At 36.9% G+C, this 20,135-nt stretch overlaps 1 protein-coding gene across 4 annotated transcripts in view; it reads right to left on the reverse strand.

The window, feature by feature from the left end:
* cdc42bpaa (CDC42 binding protein kinase alpha (DMPK-like) a) overlaps positions 1–20,135 on the reverse strand; it is a 66,124-nt gene that overhangs the window by 26,853 nt on the left and 19,136 nt on the right. For all 4 annotated transcript variants that reach the window (XM_065254068.2, XM_065254042.2, XM_065254051.2 and 1 more), the window contains exons 5-6: positions 18,879–19,027; positions 6,400–6,493 (exon numbers count right to left, since the gene is read on the reverse strand). In XM_065254068.2, the coding sequence (XP_065110140.1) occupies positions 6,400–6,493; positions 18,879–19,027 (243 nt within the window). The remainder of the gene's footprint in view (positions 1–6,399; positions 6,494–18,878; positions 19,028–20,135) is intronic.

Raw genomic sequence — 20,135 nt, forward strand, 5'->3', positions numbered from 1 at the left:
TGTTTTTCCACTAAAAAAGTAATAGCATCGCATATCATCCGCAAAAGCATAGAGTGCCACTGGGATGACGTATTTTTGTAGCCCAACACGGAAGTTTTATTAGGACACTGGTTCCCTCGATAAAAAAAAAACATTCATTATTCCCATAGACTTCTGAAACATCGCAAAAAACTTTTAACCAACATTATGACACTTACACGTTTTGTCCAACAAGATAATCTTCACAGATGAACACCACTTTTATTAATTTTGAAGTGTAAAGGCATTTATTCGAAATAAAACTAGTGCACTAAACCACGGTCTCTCTACATCAACGTCACCACCACCAAACTCTTTCAAACTTTATTAAACAAATTTTAAAACATGTTTCTTGATGGTGCGTTCACACCAGTTGCGGAACAGGCGGTAAGCGCGAGTGATTAACTTGTAAAGTCAGTCAATGCAAAAACGCGAATAGGCATACACGGATGGCTTGTTCCGCGCAAATAAAGTTGAAAAATCCAAACTTTGGCGGATTTTCGCGCCGCACTAACCATGCATTTTTTTTTTAAATCTTCATGCATGATGTCGTTTGAAGTCCCGACAAAGTCTGTAGTACCATATAGCAACTGCCCTTTTAAAGTCACAAGTGGGGGTATTACTGGTGTGTTTCATGTCATAGAATAAAACTAGGAATGCGTCCGAAACAGCCTACTTCCATACTATATAGTAGGCGAAAAGCAGTAGGCGAGGTGAGTAGTATGTCCGAATTCATAATATTTGAGGCAAAAAGTACCCAGATGACCTATTACTTCCGGCAAGATCCCAAAGTGTTCATTCGAAGAACCCTTTACTATCCCGTGATAAAAACTGTACAAAAGCGTTAACGCGGCTCTATTTAAATGCAAATACATATATTGAACAGCTGTCCCTTGTGGTTAAATAGCACTAGTTTAACGTCATTCCATTTAACGGCTAACTTATGACAACGAATGTCACGTGATGTATCAACATGGCGTATGTAGTACGTCTGAATTCATTCATATCATCCATATTCATACTATATAGTACCTAATGTTTTACTTCATCTAATTCAGTACCTACGGTCACAGTATGCGATTTCAGATGCAACATAGGACTGCAAAACGATTAATCGCGACTAATCGGTTGAAGAACAAAAGGTTTTGTTTACATCACATGTGTGTACTGATTATAATAATTATATATAATAAATACACACACATGCATGTATATTTTTAAAGGAAAAAATATTGATATTTTAAGTATTTACAATTATAATTAAAATAAATTATATATAAATAAAAAAATGTATATAGACATGTAATATTTCTTAAATATATACTTGTATCTGTGTGTAATTATATATACAAAATTATTATCATTAATAAATATTAGGGGTGTAACGATACACCAATTGTACGGTTCGGATCGGTTTACGGTTTTGAAGCCACGATTCGGTCCGATTCGGTTTGTTGTGGATGTAGGGTTCCTGTCATTTTACCAGCAATGCTAAGGAACAATAGATTAACTTAACTTAATAACAACAACAAAAATAACTTGAGGTTTTCTTTATTAACTTTGGCAAAGAAACTTAAAATCAATTAAACTTTAACTTTAGTAATGCAGGACTGTAATTAGCTGTTTATCAGGTGATGAATATCATTCCTTAGCTAAAATGCTGAAAATGTTACTGTTGAAGTCAACTAATGCATGAAATAAATGTACTATGAATCTGTAAATCTGAGTATAATGTGGGTTTATTATCAGTAATGAACTAAACAAGCTAATCATCACACACACGCACGCAGGCGCACGCACACACACACACACACACACACACACCAGAGGTCGCGTTAGACTTTCACTTTTAAAAATTCTGCCATCACTTATTATTCGTCATTTCATGCTTTAATTATAAAAATTGTTTTTGTTTACATGTTCTAATCATGGACACTTACAAAAAAGGCATTCAAGTTAAAATGTGTTTAATTATTTGTGAAGAAGAGAACAGATAAACAGACACCATGCATCACTTTACATGTTTAACATCATGAAACAGATTAATTAATGTTTGTTTTCTCACAGTGACAGCGGAGGCGATTAAACACGCGAACTTGTGCTGAACAGGCAAAAATAAACAAATCAAATCTCTGTTGCGATTAAAATAGCAACAAACGTGTTACATTTTTACTTTTGATCTGGAGAATGATCTCGCGCTCTTCTATTTCACTTCGGTTAACCCGATCTGACACACACACGCGAACACAAGCACACGCACACAGTTACGATAGATTGTGTGTGATTTGTCTACGACACGAATTCCATTCCTGTACTCCACTGGAAACCCAAAATGTTCCCACACAAGAGACTTAAATGTGTCCTGGGGATCTGCAATCTCAGGCAGCAGGAGGCGTGAGAGTACCGCGACACGACACGGGAGGTTCGCGGTTCGTATCGTGGGTGGTGTATCGCGATCGTTCGGTTCGGTTCGTAATATCGTTACAACCCTAATAAATATATATTTACACACAATACATGTAATATACAAAACTTATATTCTGCAAAAATTGGTCGTGATTAATCGTTTTGCAGCCCTAAATAAAATGTGAAAATATCTTGGGCTTATGTTAACCCAAGATCTTATGGAGTTTAACCAAAACTCCATTCGAAAAAAAGTGCTAAAACGCTTAATCGCTTCTGGATTTTTGTGAATTTAAATGTTGTCTTAACATTTCTTAGATACTTTACTTTAAAATGAACAAGAAAGTGAAATCGGTATTCTTTGAAAAAGTTGTCTTTAACAATTATAAACAACAGTGGCTCTTCGAGGTTTCCTCATCATCCGTAGCGTATGAAATGTTTTCATGAATTCAGGTCTATACCTGCGACCTGTCAAACATCTGGCACAAAGAAGAGCATCTGAATACAATGCCATTTATGTTGATGAATCTGAAGAAAGAAAATGAAGCATATTTTAGTACCAGACAGTTTAGTTTTTTTGAAATTGAAATTTATATCACGATGCGAGACCTAAAAACATGCATAATTTTGTTTATTTAAAACCTTTCATTTGATTTTGTGGTTAAATGTGTCATGGATGTCGGAGCTGATGGTGTAGTGGGCAGTGCTCCAAACGCACTTTCGGTAACCCAAGATTAAATCCTGTTTTAAAGTCCTTTCCCGCACCCCTTTCAAAAATGGCCCAAAAAAAAACTAAATAAAAAAAATGACATGGATCTGTTTTTAACAGATTTCGTGAGATGAAGTCATTGAGCATTTGTCATTAAGACTACATAAGAATTCAGGATGTGGCATGTTGAGAAGGTTTCTGTGTATGAGCAGATCAGATTGCACCCTGCAGTCAATCAATGAGGTTGAATAACAAACAGATCCCTGAAAAAATGATTTGTTATTAGAACACTCATCATCACTATTAATGCAAATGAACAATTCAAGGCATCGCATTGGCTGCAGCCAGCAAAAGTGGGCGTGGCTTTGCTTGATCATGTCAAGTGTGGTGCCTGTTTACATAAACAAAGACCTCTGAGAGCACAGACCGCAAAAGCGAAAGACAGAAAGATCACTAGAGACCACTAATGAACCAGGGAGATGATTGGAGCTTCCTGGCCAGGGTTCAAGGGGCCGAGCAGGCGGAAACCGTCTGTAACGCAGCCTGTGGCAGATGTGCGCAGCTGGAAGAATTTGTGGAAGCGAGGCAGTAAATTAGCTGCTCTCGTTGGCAGTGACACACACACACACAAACATGAACATGTGAAGAGAGTTACACACACTCGTGTGAACACGCACTCACTCTGCTCTTGTCTGAAGTCGGGAGGATATCCTGCTGCGCTGTCTGTGACAGGCCAAAAAACAGCAGCACATATCAGATGAAAAAGGCTGAAATACATCTCTGATCAAACCCTGAAGTTCCAGTGTGGGTCTAAAGTCTCAACCAGGCTGCCAAGTGTTTTTAATTCAAACAGTGTGACTGTCTACAGGATGATGGGCTTTTATCATCTGCATTATGGAACCATGAATATGTGGTGCTCTATTCACACATTACAATCCCGTATACTCCAAACACATAACTGATCGTGATTGTTTTTGTCTAGTACTGATTACAAATATTAAAGGGGACATTTCACAACACTTTTTTAAGATGTAAAATAAATCTTTAATGTCTCCAGAGTACGTATGTGAAGTTTTAGCTCGAAATACCATATAGATAATTTATTATAGTATGTTAAAATTTCCACTATGTAGGGGTGAGCAAAAATGTGGTTTTGTGTGTGTCCCTTTAAATGCAAATGAGCTGATCTCTGCACTAAATGGCAGTGCCGTGGTTGGATAGTGCAGATTAAGGGGAGGTATTATCCCCTTCTGACATCACAAGGGGAGCCAAAATTCAATGAACTATTTTTTCACATGCTTGCAGAGAATGGTTTACCAAAACTTAGTTACTAAGTTGATCTTTTCACATTTTCTAGGTTAATTGAAGCACTGGGGACCCAATTATAGCACTTAAACATAGAAAAAGTCTGATGTTCATGATACGTCCCCTTTAAAGAAACTCATCTTTGGTTGACTGCGGCACAAACATTTTTATACAATGACCGCTAATCTGTATAACTGATAGGGCTGGGTAATCAGATTTGAATTGATCTTCAATTTAACTCTTTCCCCGCCAGCATTTAAAAAAAAGTAGCCAGCCAGTGTTTTTAATGATTTTCACAAAAGTTTAATTCCTTCCAGAAAATTTTCTTATTTAAATATATATATGATAAACATACAATATATTACATGAAAGAAGAGACCCTCTGCTTTCAAAAAAAAAAAAGAAAAACATTTCATCCTACCTTTATTTGTTCTCTTTTTATCACATCTAAAATATGGGTAGGTTTCTTCAAAAATACAAAAATACAAAAATTTTGTGCAAAAAGCAGAGATAATTGCATTTTGGTGAAGGACTTTTGATAGAGATCTGATTCAGAACGATGATCAAAACACACACGAAGTTCTTACTGTTTGCCCTAAGGGGATACTTGCTGGTTTTATAAGTTGGGTAAGAGCGCCACCTGGTGGATAATAGCGGAAATACAGATTGCCGGAAAAACTCGTCATTGGCAGGGAAAGAGTGAAACGATAATTCCTGGATCGCTTGTCAAATGCGTGCTTCAAAAGAAGTAAATATTATCTAGGTAGGTACTATGCCTCTTTTCCTGAATATGTCACCATCTTTTGAGGTGCGCCACTTAACAACAAAAATAAAAAAATACAGAGCATCATGGCAGAATGTCACGGTAACCAACTGAAGCCAGCGCCGGCAAAATAAAAGTCTGATTTGTTGAAGTATTTCATGTTCAAATGCAATGGTGTTAAGATGAGGTCGACAAATGTTTGTATATGCAATGTCTAGACAAAGGCTTTATGCTGTTTTGAACATGTTATAGAAATTGTTTTATTTCTTAAACCTGTTTTCAGTTGTTAATGCATTTCACTGTTGCACATTTATAATGTTTTTTTACAGTAATGTGCATTGTTCATGTTGTGAACCTTGTGTGGATTGCATGTGATTATTTATGATTTCTTGTTCCTTTGTTTGTTACTCAAAGCAAAACATAATTAAACAACTGTGTGGGCTTATTGTTAATGGAAAGTGTATTTCAGTAATGTGTTTCAGTTGCCAGCATTTATAGTTTAATATGGATTCCATGTGTGCAAAACGAATATTTTTAGTGAAATATCAATAACTAAACGACATTGAATCAAATCTAAACCATATAAAGAACAATCAATCAAATTGAAACGGAAAATTGGTTGCAATACCCAACCCTAATAACTGATATTGCTGCGCTACTTTAAGCTTGTATCAATCTGCCTATATAATTTCATAATTATACATAATAAAAAATGTATGATGTTTATTATATAGCAGTAATGACTATATATTATCCCTTATATATTTCTAGAGTGGCTGCTTTTATTGCAATCATTTCAATTGGCCAGGCTCTGTCCATTATAATACTATCTAAATCAGAACGTATCAGGTATGTAAAAGCCCCACATTTACAGTATTTTCAATTACTTAGCAACAGTCAACACAGAGAAACTATAAGCATTGGCTTTGCCTTTAAAGTACGGACACATACGACCATGCCAACATTCCTTGGATAGAACCACAAGTAAAATATTGGAAAATAAACAGATCCAAAACAACAGTCTCTGGCATCTGCAACAGTCCTTGGCATCTTCTTGTTGGTGCTATATACAGCAATGGAAATGAAGCAGACTTGCCTAAAATGCTAACATAGAAGCTAACAGCTATTTTTAACAACAATGAAATATGCACTTAACCAATTATGCTCTCCCAAATTGGCAATGTTTAATAGTTATACTAACCGTTCCATCCTCTGTGAGTTTAAGACAGGAGCCAAAATCTGCAAGTCGAATGTGTCCGTTCACATCCATGAGAATGTTGTCTGGTTTGATGTCTCTGTCAGAGATAAAAACAAAGCATGAATGTTAATACGATGTTGCTTTTCAAAACAACAATTCAGATTTGATAGATCAATTTTATAATGTAAGCATTGTAAAATTGTATGATGCATGTGGGTAGGACATCTTCGACCGTGCATCCAGTGCTCCAGACTAACTTTTTTCACTAGGAGCACAGTGGCCCACAACTGAAAATTTTAGGGGCGCAACCAGAAAATGTAGGGGCACACACCGTAAATCAACATGCTAACCAAATATTCACATTTCTACTAATTTCCACTGTATTACTAATAAATACTTTAATGATAGATGCAGAAAGTATAATGTGCTGTTTCAAATTCAGTGTCACATTTTATTGTGCACTTTTGAAAAAAAAGGTCAAATTTACTGGTTTGCACATGTGCGACTGGATGTAAAATTCAGTGGCACACTCTCAAATCTTAGGGGCAAAATGCCACCATTTGGGGGCAGTCTGGAGCCCTGCGTGCATCACTCATTTATTTATCGAAAATTACTTTAATTTTAAATCCTAAAGCTCCAGTAACCTAGTGGGTACTTTCGAGAGCTTCTTAAGGCTGATTTATACTTCTGCGTCGGACCTATGCAGTAGCCTATATGCCGTAGCATCAGTTTTCAATTACGCCCCGTTCGGACCACCCAGTGTGCTGTGTGTCGCCCATCTCTTTCAATGAGGTCGTTAGAAGGCTTTTTTAATATTGGTTGTCATAAGCAAATATGACGATAGATGGGTAATGTGAACATTGCTTTGCTCTCATTGGCAGTCGCTCCAAAAAGTCACTAGACACGCCCACTTCCTATCACCAATAAACAATGGCCCTGTTCCAAATGCCACACTTTGATGACATCACGTAGTGCAGACCTTAGGGACCCTTGACGCTAGTCCACAATGGCGCACCTGAGTCTTATTTGGGGACACACTCGAGCACACGCCGAAAATATTTGCCCATCAGTCTGAACTTCTCCTTTCCATCATCTGATTGGTCTGATTGCTCTTTCGCAAGGACTTCTGGGTTGCGTGAATCCTGCTACAGTGCGGGCTTTGCCGAAGACCGCATCAAGGGTGCAAAGGGGGCACTGATGAGCACACTTCGGAGCATAAAAATGACAGATGGGACACCCTACGGACTTGTAGACTAAGCGTGCACGCGCAATTTAAGGCTACGAGACCGAAAAATCACATGAGGTGCGCCATTTGGGACAGGGACAAAAGTTGCAAAGCTTCATTTTAATCATGCGAGATCATGAATGAGATCATGTCGCTCTGCAAATCTGCTAGTCTCTGGCGGTCTGAACGGGGCATTATACTTCTTTGTCATTGCTCATATCGACATGCAATTACACATCCAGACCACTAGTAGGCATTGTCCTTAAGCATGTTACTGGAGTAAACTAAAGTATCCAGGTAAAAGCAGAAAAAAGCTGCTTGTTGTGTACGTTTGATGGAGAAGCATCAGCAGCGATGGCGGTAAATAGAAAGCAACTTTTGTATGACTTAAAAATCAATATGGTCCATTTGGTTTGTCCACTGCAATCAGAAATGCACATGAGGAAATGCAACGCGTTATTTTTCGACCTGATGGAGGGGTTCTAGCAGACTATTAGTATTGACAGGTAGTATTGATGCGTCGTTAAAGTTTTGGACAGGTGTGCAGTTCAGAAGTATAAATTAACCTTTAATGAAACACAGCAGTAATTCGCAACAAGATCTTGTCCCGTCCCAATAGCACAAAAAACACAATTCTGTATCAATCTACTCCATGCTCCATGCTCTTGCCCTGTCTGTGACCCGTCCATGGGCAGCCATATGGAAAACATAAACAAACAGGCATCAAAGTGTCAGTTTAATTACAGCTCATCTTCACTTGCGTGTCAAAGAACACGCTCGAGGCGAGAGAAAAAAAAACACGCAGATCTTATTCTCATTCACGCTTTCAGTCTTGTTCTCATCTGTAAATTTGATCCAGGAGGCAGAAAAGGAGTTGTAATAAACAAATTAGAAAATGTAGAGACATTTACATTATCCAAAGCGACTTTCGCTATGAATTTTTTATCAGTATGTCTCTTCTCTGAGATATACAGCCATGACCTTTGCAATGCTAATGCAATTGAGCAGCAGGAACATTAGACTATGCCATGTAAACAGTATTTGGTGCACTGTACCCCCTATACATAAGACCTCTGTTGTGACTCCATATCATAGCAGATAAATAAAACAAAGGGTGCATTTGTGGTCTCTGTCATTTATAGTTAAAACTAGGGACTAAACAGCTATTAACACATCCTCATGGGGAATACATTAAGTCTAAATCAAACGCATCATGGACTTCTGGTTAATAAGACAGCAGGGTTGTCCTGGATGAGGTAGGGAGGGGGGCTCCAGTGGTTTGGTTGGCCTCATTAGAGTCACTGTGTTTATTTGCACCTCTCTCTCTGTGTTTATATGATGACGGAGCTACCGTGAAAGAAGGAACCCGCATCAGAGTTTGTATACTGAAACTCAGGAGACACTCCCGTCAAAGCCGCCAGATTTTAGTTTATTCCTTTGAGAAATACGTTTCTCACATAAAACCAAATTTAGCATTGACTGAAACTGATAAAATGTGACAGATGCTGCTGTGGAGAACACAATGTTTGTGTCCTGAAGATGCAAGTGTCTGCTATGCCTTTGTTAAGTTGGTTTTAGCATGCATTGTTAACATGGTTTTATTTGTGTGGTTGTTAGAATGATCTGGATGTTAGCTGCCTGCCTAAGATAAAATTTATATTAAATAATTGTTCGAATACTAATTTATAAAAAACATACTAAAACTAAATATTCATATTTCATTTACAAACACATACAGCTGTTTGGCTGTTTGCACTATTTTAACATTTCAGTCATATACGTACTTCATATTTCATTGACATTTCATTCATATGCATACTATTTGCACCATTTCATTCATATGCATACTATTTGTACCTTTTATATTCATATGCAGACTATTTGCATTATTTTATTCATATGCAGACTATTTGCACCATTTCATTCATATGCATACTTTTATGCACTAATTCCCATTTCATTCATGCGCATACTATTTGCACTACTTCATATTTCATTAGAATGAAGACTATTTAGACTATTTTCTATTTCATTCATATGCATACTATTTCCACTTATTCTAATTTCATTCATAAGTATTTGCACTATTTACCATTTCATTCATATGCATACTAGTTACACTATTTCATTCATATGCATAATATTTGCACTATTTACTATTTCATTTATATTCATAACAGTTGCACTATTTCATTCATATGCAGACTATTTACGCTATTTCCTATTTCATTCGAATGCATACTATTTGCATTATTTCATATTTCATTCATATGCAGACTATTTGCACCATTTCACATTTCATTCATATGCATACTATTTGCACTACTTCTAATTTCATTCATAAGTATTTGCACTAGGCTATTTACTATTTCATTCATATGCATACTAGTTGCACTATTACATTCATATGCATAATATTTGCACTATTTACTATTTCATTAATATTCATATTAGTTGCACCATTTCATATTTCATTCATATGCATACTAGTTGCACAATTTCATTCATATGCATAATATTTGCACTATTTACTATTTCATTTATATTCATATTAGTTGCACTATTTCATTCATATGCAGACTATTTGCACTATTTCCTATTTCATTCGAATGCAGACTTTTTGCACCATTTCATATTTCATTCATATGCATAATATTTGCACCATTTCACATTTCATTCATATGCATACTATTTGCACTACTTCTAATTGCATTCATAAGTATTTGCACTAGGCTATTTACTATTTCATTCATATGCATACTAGTTGCACTATTACATTCATATGCATAATATTTGCACTATTTACTATATCATTAATATTCATATTAGTTGCACTATTTCATTCATATGCAGACTATTTGCACTATTTCCTATTTCATTCGAATGCAGACTATTTGCACCATTTCATATTTCATTCATATGCATAATATTTGCACTATTTACTATTTCATTCATATTCATATTAGTTGCACTATTTCATTCATACGCATACTATTTGCATTATTTCATATTTCTTTCGAATGCAGACTATTTGGACTATTTCCTATTTGATTCATATGCATACTATTTGCACTTTTCCTATTTCATTCATATGCATACTATTTGCGCCTTTTCATATTTCATTCATATGCATACTATTTGCACAATTTCCTATTTCATTCATAAGCATACTATTTGCACTACTTCTAATTTCATTCATAGGCATATTAGTTGCACTATTTTATTCATATGCATAATATTTGCACTATTTACTATTTCATTCATATTCATACTAGTTGCACTATTTCTTTCGAATGCAGACTATTTGCACTATTTTATATTTCATTCATATGCATACTCTTTCCACTATTTCACATTTAATTCATATTCATACTATTTGAACTATTTTCTAATTTATTAATATGCAGACTATTTGCAATATTTCCTATTTCGTTCATTTGCATACTTCGTTTATAATATACATATTCTACTTTACATGGGTATTCTACTGTTTTCTTAATAATTTACTAGGTCCACTGTGAGTCTGTGACCACCAAACATCTGCCACACAGTTTTCCAAATTTGGCAGAGCAGGCACCCTATTTAAGTGCAGGATGAGATGTGCTGCAGTCTGTGCTGGACAGTGTAAAGAGAGAGTTTGTGTCACTTACAGAGAGGCATGTCTGTATGTCAATAAACAATGAAGGAAGCAATAAAAATGGAGGGAAGAAATACAGAAATAAAGCAGAAAAGTGATTTCCTATTAAGGCAAGCGGTTGATGCCAACTTCACGCATGCCACTGGAAAATTATCAGAGCAGCAGCCATGTTTACAAATCCAGATCTGTCTTGCCAAAATATCACATTGCTATGGTTTTATTTTACTTTAATCTGGTCTGTGTATTTATGATGTTTGAAAAAGCAAGAGTGGGGTTATGATCTGAATTTCACCGCACATCTCATCCTGCAGTTTTTGCTATGAACATAAATGTTTCCTCATATCGTGGAGCTTGTTGAAAGGGTCTCTTGATGTGGTTGCTAAGCAACCATCCATCCAGCATCCATCCAAGGTATCGCAGCAATTCCCTAGTAACCATCCAAGTACACCTTAGCAACTGCAAGGCAATCATAAACCCTATAGAGATGATGACTAAATTTTTTCTTCTGAAAAAAGTCAAAATCTGGTTTGCTTTATATTATTTGTTTTGTAGCTACAACTCAACTGTTTGGAAAATACAAGCGTACAATTTTGTCAAGCCATAAAGCACGTAAAACTTGAGAGAATGTTGAATGAACTAAAACAATTTTCCCATGGACAAGCGTTCCAAAGTCATGAGCTGTTCCCTAAACCCTGTAATTTTCCCGTTAAATGCCTAAACAGTAAACACTGATGGCTTTTAGTGACCCAGCATTCCTTTCTTTTGCATCTATTTGTTATTTGTCAGTCTCACTGATGGCGTGGGGGGGGCTTGAACACAACAGCAAACATCCCCTAAACCCTTCCACAAATAGACCACTTATAGTGACGACCACGTTTACTCTACAAGCAGCTATTTTCTCTCCGTTTTTACTTTCCCCAGAAACACACACGAAAAAGCTGTCCTGATGTTTCAGGCCCATTAAAATTGGTGCAAAATCCAAACAACTAAAACTATGTAAGCGATACTTTATCACATGACAATTTATTCATTTCTTGTTTCATCTATAACACAAAAAAACAAAGCTAGGGAAGAAGCGGTCATATGGAAAAGAGAAAATAAAAAGACAAGCAGGGTTGATCAGAAATAATCTTCCTGGTATTCCTGGCTTAAAGGAGTAGTTAACTTTAAAGATGGGGCCCATTGACTTACCATAGTATGTTTTTCCTACTATGAAAAGTCAATGGACCCCATCTTTAATGTGGACTACCCCTTTAAGGGCGTTCACACTACACTTTTCTTTTCACTGACTTCCATTCATATGCGTTGACTTCCATTCATATGCGTATGAATGCTTGAGACCGAAAACGCAAGCTCGTGCGAAGATATTTTGCTACGTACCATAGTTCTGCAGGTCAGAGTTCACATCAGGTTGAGACATGTGACCAGTAAAACATCGGTACGTCACGGCGTGACCTTTCTCTTTACTAAAAAACATTTACAAACTCATGTTTCGGTAATGAGAACTAAAAAGTTGTCTAGGTACTATGACAAACAAAACTTTTATCTGGAGAGAAAAAATAAGAACTGCTTACCAGGTAAGCAGTTCTTATTTTTTCTCTCCAGATAAAAGTTTTGTTTGTCATAGTACCTAGACCACTTTTTAGTTCTCATTACCGAAACATGAGTTTGTAAATGTAATTTAATGTAATATGTTGCGGTAATGATAATTTTTGATAATGATAATCTAAAAAATGTAAATAATTCTATAGGAAATATTTTTGAAATCCTTAATCTTATAGGTGCAAAAAAATTGGCTTCAATTGCTTTTTAAAAAAATCTGATGCTGGACACAAGTCTTGATTTTGTGAGAATCATATAATATACCCTATATGACGGTTTCGGCTGAACCAAATATCGCAACAGGATTTTTGTGTGTGCACCCATTTATACGATAGTTCTCCACAGTAAGACAGTCGAATCCCATCTTCACCTAACATCATCTCATTTCCTGGAAATGATGCATTACTTCCTATGAGGAGCAGAACAACTACCAGCGGTGTACCATTTCCTTTATGGCTTACACCACATCCTGTTTTGTGGTTTACATCATGCCTCAACTTCCTCAACAGGTGCTGTTTTTCTTGAATGCATCTAAACTGACGTTACAAAACAGAAAATACAACACGGATATGAAGAGTGGGATTGCATTACTGCGCCTCGGGACAACAGGATATAGATGTCAACTATAATAGGAAACCTAAGCTAAAGCATACCTACCTATAGGATGTTCATAATATGAAGATTTTGGGGAAAGGTATCTAATACAAACTACATTATCTGGCACAAAAATGAGGTTTAGGTTAGGATGGCAAATGACAATATCATACCAGGACATGCAAACTACCAGAAAATCCTAAAAACAATACATTAATTACATTTATTATGAAACTTGCGCACATAAAGAAAAACATTTTTCACCCTGAACGGTTGCTAAAAATATTTTTCACTCAACTCCTACTTCTGTCACTTTATGCAGTTAACAGACTAATTATTTCAGCTCATTTAATTCACAGTGAAAAGAAAATAATGACACCGAAAACGGCAATTAATTAACTATTTAGCCATAAGGATGCTGACAATAGCAGTTAAAGTCAGTATCCAATGACAGCTACTGGCTGTCAGAAGAGGATCTTGATCTATCAGGTCATCTTCTCCCAAGAGATCCCTTTAGGATCTCCAGTCAATATCTGCATAGAGTCCAGAAGAAGATCAATAACTGAATAAGCAAAAAAACAAACCACTTGAGTCAAGATTTCCTCCAAGAGATCCTGAAAGACTGTGGTGCATCTTTGCCTCTATTATCATAATATAGATATTGACCCCGTATCAAAATCAACTCCAGACTGCATTTTCTCAGCCAACAATTCACTCAAGCATTGGACAAAGCACCTACATCAATATTATCCCAAATTACTCAATCGCTTGGAGCTATGCTACAATGAGAGGCAAATCCAATTCCCACCATGATAATCTACAGTTACTAATGACTTCCTCTACAGTTAATCCTGACCATGCTACATGAAGTCTTACACTACATTATAAGAACAGGAAGCTCTACAGTGCCACATTAAGGTCACAGTGTAGTTTACTGGCGATTCCAGTGTCGGCTTCCTGCTACGAGACCGCAGGAATGTGAAGGGCTTTCTCCTGTGGCCTCCAGGATTCGGCAGATGGTGATCGGAGATATCTGTTCAGAAACTGCTGCGCTCTTCATTCCTCTGGGAAGTCCTGGAATTCCAGGCCAAGACGGACCATTCTGGAGATCTCGAGACTCTCTGCAGCTGTGCCACACCACACCCTCAATGAAAGTCTTCAAACACCATCAGGATTTCACTAAACACCGTTTGGAATGACCGTTTATGAAAACTAGCATACTGCATAGTTTGTGATATGTACTAAGTATCTGAGCAGTGGGGCTACATTGCTATCACATGACGTAATTTTGCATAATATTACAATTGATGAGCGTTAGTTAGTAACATCTATATAACCAATAAACATGTTTCACATCGCATATTTCGAAAATGTAAAAAAATCTGAAAGTCTCGCATCGACTGAAACCTTTGACTATACGCAACTTTCTGAACTATTAAAATTATTCCGTTTGCGATAATAATGCACATTGCGATTTTTTTTTTCCTCAACATAGCTTTGTAAATTATGTGAAATACAATATGTGCTAAGATAGTGCTTTCAGTATAAACTAAATTAAAATGTTTTGAAACTAACATTTAACCAATAAACATGTTTCCATCGCATATAACGAAAATGTTAAATGTAAATGTGAAAAAAAATTAGAAAGTCTCGCCTCAACTCCATCGACTGAAGGGTTTGACTATACGTAACTTTCCGAAGTATTAAAATTATTCTGTTATTGCAAACCATTGCAATAATAATGCACATTGCGATATTTGGGGAATCTTAATATTGCTTTGTAAGCGATGTGAAATGTGATATGCGCTACGATAGTGCTTTAAGTTTAGAAAATGAGTTTAAATTATATAAAAAAAAATTAAAACTAACATTTATATAACCAATAAACGTGTTTCGCATCGCATATGGCTAAAATGTAAATTTGAAAAAAAAATCAGAAAGCCTCTCCACAACTCCATCGACTGAAATTTTTGACTATACGTAACTTTCTAAAGTATTAAAATTATTCTGTTATTGCAAAACATTGCAATAATAATGCACATTGCGATATTTTGTGATATGCGCTACGATCATGCTTTAAGTTTAGAAAATGAGTTTAAATTATATTAAATTGTTTTAAAACTAACAATTATGTAACCAATAAATGTGTTTCGCATTACATCTGGCGAAAAATTTAAATTTGAAAAAAAATTACAAAGCCTCTCCTTGACTCCATCGACTGAAATGTTTGACTAAACGTAACTTTCTAAAGTATTAAAATTATTCTGTTATTGCAAACTATTGCGATAATAATCATGCATATTGCGATAGTTTGCCCAATTTTTAATATTACTTGCAGCTCAATTAACATTTTTATAATGTTTATAATGATATAATTTTATAACTTAAATCTGAACGCACATTTAGTTTTATCAGGCATATCAAAATAAAGTAACCTGACCCCTAATAGTATGTAAATGGGAGGTTTATGCGTGCAAGCGTGTGGTTTCTAAACCTGAGAAGGACTGTAGGAGGCAGTATCGCATTCGTCAGAGCCTCCAAAGTGACAGAGGTGTCAAAAAAACCTGTACTCGCCAGAGGGATATGCGTGTTTGAAATCTCTCAGACACAAACCAGACGCTCTCATAGCCGAGCTATGAGGGGAGGCCCTAGAAATAACCTGCATTCAGAACATTGCTGCAGCTGGCCTGGTGGTATTAGGAGGGTTTGTCCTGGGCGTGACACATACCTGTCGGCGTGTGGAATGAAAATCATGCGGGAGGTGAACTGCTGACCTCTGGGGAACAGGTCGAAACGCTGGCGATGTGCTCAGATGAGCGATTGGGAGTCTACTTGACTAGAGCCGAACTCACAATTATTCACAGTTGTTCACAGCAAGAGACAGTTTCCACACGACATCAGATTACAAACGTCATTGACTAGAAAGGCAGCTGGATCTAAGGGCATTTTGACATCTAGTGACTTACAGTGCCGTACAAAGTACTCGTTTTTTATCAGTATATGTGTACTGAACCCATTTAAACCCATGACCTTTTATGCCGCTAATATAATGCTCTAACACAGAGCTATAAAGGGGCACATTCATAACACAAAGCTACTTTATGGAAACTTCCCGTAGCTGTGGGAAAATAGCCATTCAAAACATAATTACAACAACATTAAACATAAAATACTTTGTCAAACGTTATAAGCAGACCTTGATGGAACTGGAAAGTCAACCGCAAATGTTTTGAACACATTTTACTTATGTAACTTATTTCCAAGTGAAAAAGTACATTCAATGATAATAAAGTGGAAAGTTTTCTCTGTGCAACAGGTGGCTGGAGAGGAAGAGCTGAAAAAATGTATATGAATCTGTGCCGTCTGTTGAAACTGAAAGTCGTTTCGGAGGAAGAGCAGGTTATTACATATTTTGATAAAAGATAACAAAAACGTTGTTTTTATACTAACATTCGCCAATGACTCATGCACAATAACATCAGGAAGGCGTACTTATACTGCATATGGGTTCAGTTTAAAAATCATGTTGACTGATGAGATGTATAACAAGTGTTTAACTATTCAAAATATGACATTAGAAGGGCTCCATGAAGCTGTACACACATATTTCTTTAAATCGCTCATTCATAACACAAAACTGACAAGAGTGCAAGCATTTCGGTGTATAAAAAAATCTAATATAAAAAATATATAAAAAATGTACAAATCATGTACATTATGTACAAATTTTGCAGCGGCACCGGTGCAACCACTAAAAAAATTTGTCAAACCTGCAGAAAATATGATCGCAAAACGCAACCATTTGGTCACAGCACTGTAAAAAAAACATTGGATCAACTTAAAAAAAATACTTTAACTCTGTCCCTGCCATTGACGAGTTACCTCGTCAATTAAGAGAAAACGTGTCCCGGCCAATGACGAGTATTTTCGGCAATCTGTAATACCGCTATTATCCGCTACCGCTATTATTATTTTGCTCTTCCGCAAATTATAAAACCCCAGCTGTATGTCCATGTATGTTTTGAGGTCAAAACTCCTTCACAAAAAAAAAACAGAATTTTCCAACTCTCTCTCACGAGAACTCGTACGAATTTTACGAGTTGGCTAATTTGTATTAATTCATACGATCACATTCGTAAGTTTTGTTATGATTTGCCTTGACCCCTGCGACGTTGGGCTCAGGTGCGGGGTTAGGGGTTTGGTTTCGTTGTTGTTGTTTTTTATGAGAATCGTACGCTTTTGCACAATTAACTTCATATGAATTGATATGAATTAGCCAACTCGTAAAATATGTACGTTTTTTGTGAGATCAGGCTGAATTATCTCAGTTTTTAGCTCAAAATTTGATGTTTGTGAAGAAACCTACCCATATTTGAGAGGTGCTAAAAAGGAATTAATTTGTTTGTTTGAAAGCAGAGGGTCAGATCTTTCATTTGATATATTGAATGTTTATATTTTTAAAGAGAAACATTTTCTGGAAAGCATTAAACCTTTGTGAAAATCATGAAACGGCGCTGGCTAGCAAACATTTTTTAAATGCTGGCGGGGAAAGAGTTAATTGGTAACAAATAGAAAATGTAAAAAAAATTAACTTACATTTTTCACTTAAAATAAAACACTTAAGTTGAACAAAAGAACAATTTTTTCGTGTTACCAACTAAAACTTTTTTTTTTTAAAGTTTATCCAACAAAGTCCATCCACCATAGAGCCTGTCTACACAGCACTGTGATTCATAAAACCATTACAAAAGTGGTTCATGCTGAGAATTTTGGGCTTGTTTGAAATGTAAAGAATTCTGGATGATCGTTCCCACCATTTGTAATGCAGCAAGCTTTGAGCTACACTACGAATGAGGTTATGCAACCAATCATTTCAAGCTTGAGTAAATCCATCCAAAAGCAGACAATCTAGATGCCGTTTGTAAAAATGAAACTACATTTATTTTATTTCCTTGGTAGGGAGTTGCCCATAGTATTGTAGTGCTTTAAAAATGGTCCAAACCAAATCTCTCCAGGCTGGGACGGCTAAACCTATAATTACAAATCTTTTTTTTAAGACACGGAGTGCAAACTCTACACATGAACCTCTCCACAGCAACAGCCTGCAATTAGTAAGCCAAGAATAAATCATTTCCACCAAAGCCACATCTGAGAGCCTGGGCACCTCTAAGCGTTAAACCCTAAAAGACAAATTCACATATAGGACACAAAACATCCAGACAGGCAAAGAAAACGTTGTGCTCTTTGTGTCGCAAAAATCACAACAATTTGGCAACTTCCTGTATTCCCAAAAATGTCCTATCCCACACACAAACGTCCACATGCATTTTCATGCAATTTGGCAATGTCACTGGCCAAGCAGTGGACATAAAAATAAAAGAAACTGAATAAAAAAAGTGCAAAATATAGCAGATATAGCCTCACCTGTGGACGTAGTGGAGCTGATGCACAGAGTCAATGGCCAGTACCATCTCAGCCAGGTAAAATCGTGCCATGTCCTCAGGTAAGCGGTCCTCAAACTTACTGAGCAGCGTTAAGAGGTCACCACCAACATAGTAATCCATAACCAGGTACTGCAGCAGACATTAAGACAGAGATGTGTTAAAAAAGCCTAGAAATATGTAATATAACAGCAAAGTGCAAACATGTAACACAAAATACTGATAAGAGGGATGATGATGTGATTCTCATTGATATTTCACCAAATGGAACCTGGCCAAAGCCGTGCCCACACAACTCAAGAGTCTTACAGCACTCATTTAACAAACCAATGGCACTTTTCCATTGTATAGTACCCCACAGTTTGGTTTTGGTCAGCTCACCTCACTTGGTTAGCTTTTCCATCGAGTTTAGTAACACTTCGCAGTGGGAGGGATATAGGTGTGTTGTTATATTTGCGCTGCCTGCTGCTGTATCAAACTAGTGAGAGCGTTGTTGGAATGCTAAACATCCCCATACATTCATTTATTTCTCAGTCCCCCCAAAATCAAAATTGACCACCACAAAGATGTTTATCACTACCTCTGTATCACATGACAGTTTCTGTTCAAACACCGGTGGCGTCAGTCGACGCGCTCCGCTGAGCCTCATTTAAGTTGCATATAATGTTCATGAATGTGAAACTGCAAGTCTGGAAAAAAACTGGTATGGTGTTCCTGGTTCCCTTTCAATACGGTTCACTTCGCATTGCGTCAGTTAGCTGACGCTATGGGGGAAACTCCTGTTTACTCCGTGACTGAAGCCTATTGGTTAACGTCTGTACAAAGTACAGACCAATGACGTTTGAACCCGCGCGCGGGAGGAACGCGTCCCTATATAAGCGCGGTTCAATCGTCAGGAGCTCATTATTTTCTCCTTCAGCGCGAACCTCTCGCTGCTCCGAAGAAAAAGAAGAAGCCTTGCCTCGCCGTTGACAAAAGCCCTGCAGCGGAGTCCAGGCCTAGCGTCTTCCCCTGCCGTTTTCCGGCTGAGAACCGAAGATAGCAGAGTCCAGGTCTAGCGTCTTCCCCTGCCGCTTTCCGGCCGAGAACCGAAGATAGCCTTCGCTTGCCGTGGTACGAGCCCTGTGCAGCGGACACACGCCTGACGAGGTCTCCCCTGCGGCCGCCCGGTAAGATCAATATTTTTAATATAAAGCTATAAGCTAAAAGAGCAGGCGCTGTTGTAATAGCGTCCAGCACA

Source organism: Paramisgurnus dabryanus, chromosome 17 (genome assembly GCF_030506205.2).
Source record: "Paramisgurnus dabryanus chromosome 17, PD_genome_1.1, whole genome shotgun sequence".
Classification (NCBI taxonomy): Eukaryota; Metazoa; Chordata; class Actinopteri; order Cypriniformes; family Cobitidae; genus Paramisgurnus; species Paramisgurnus dabryanus.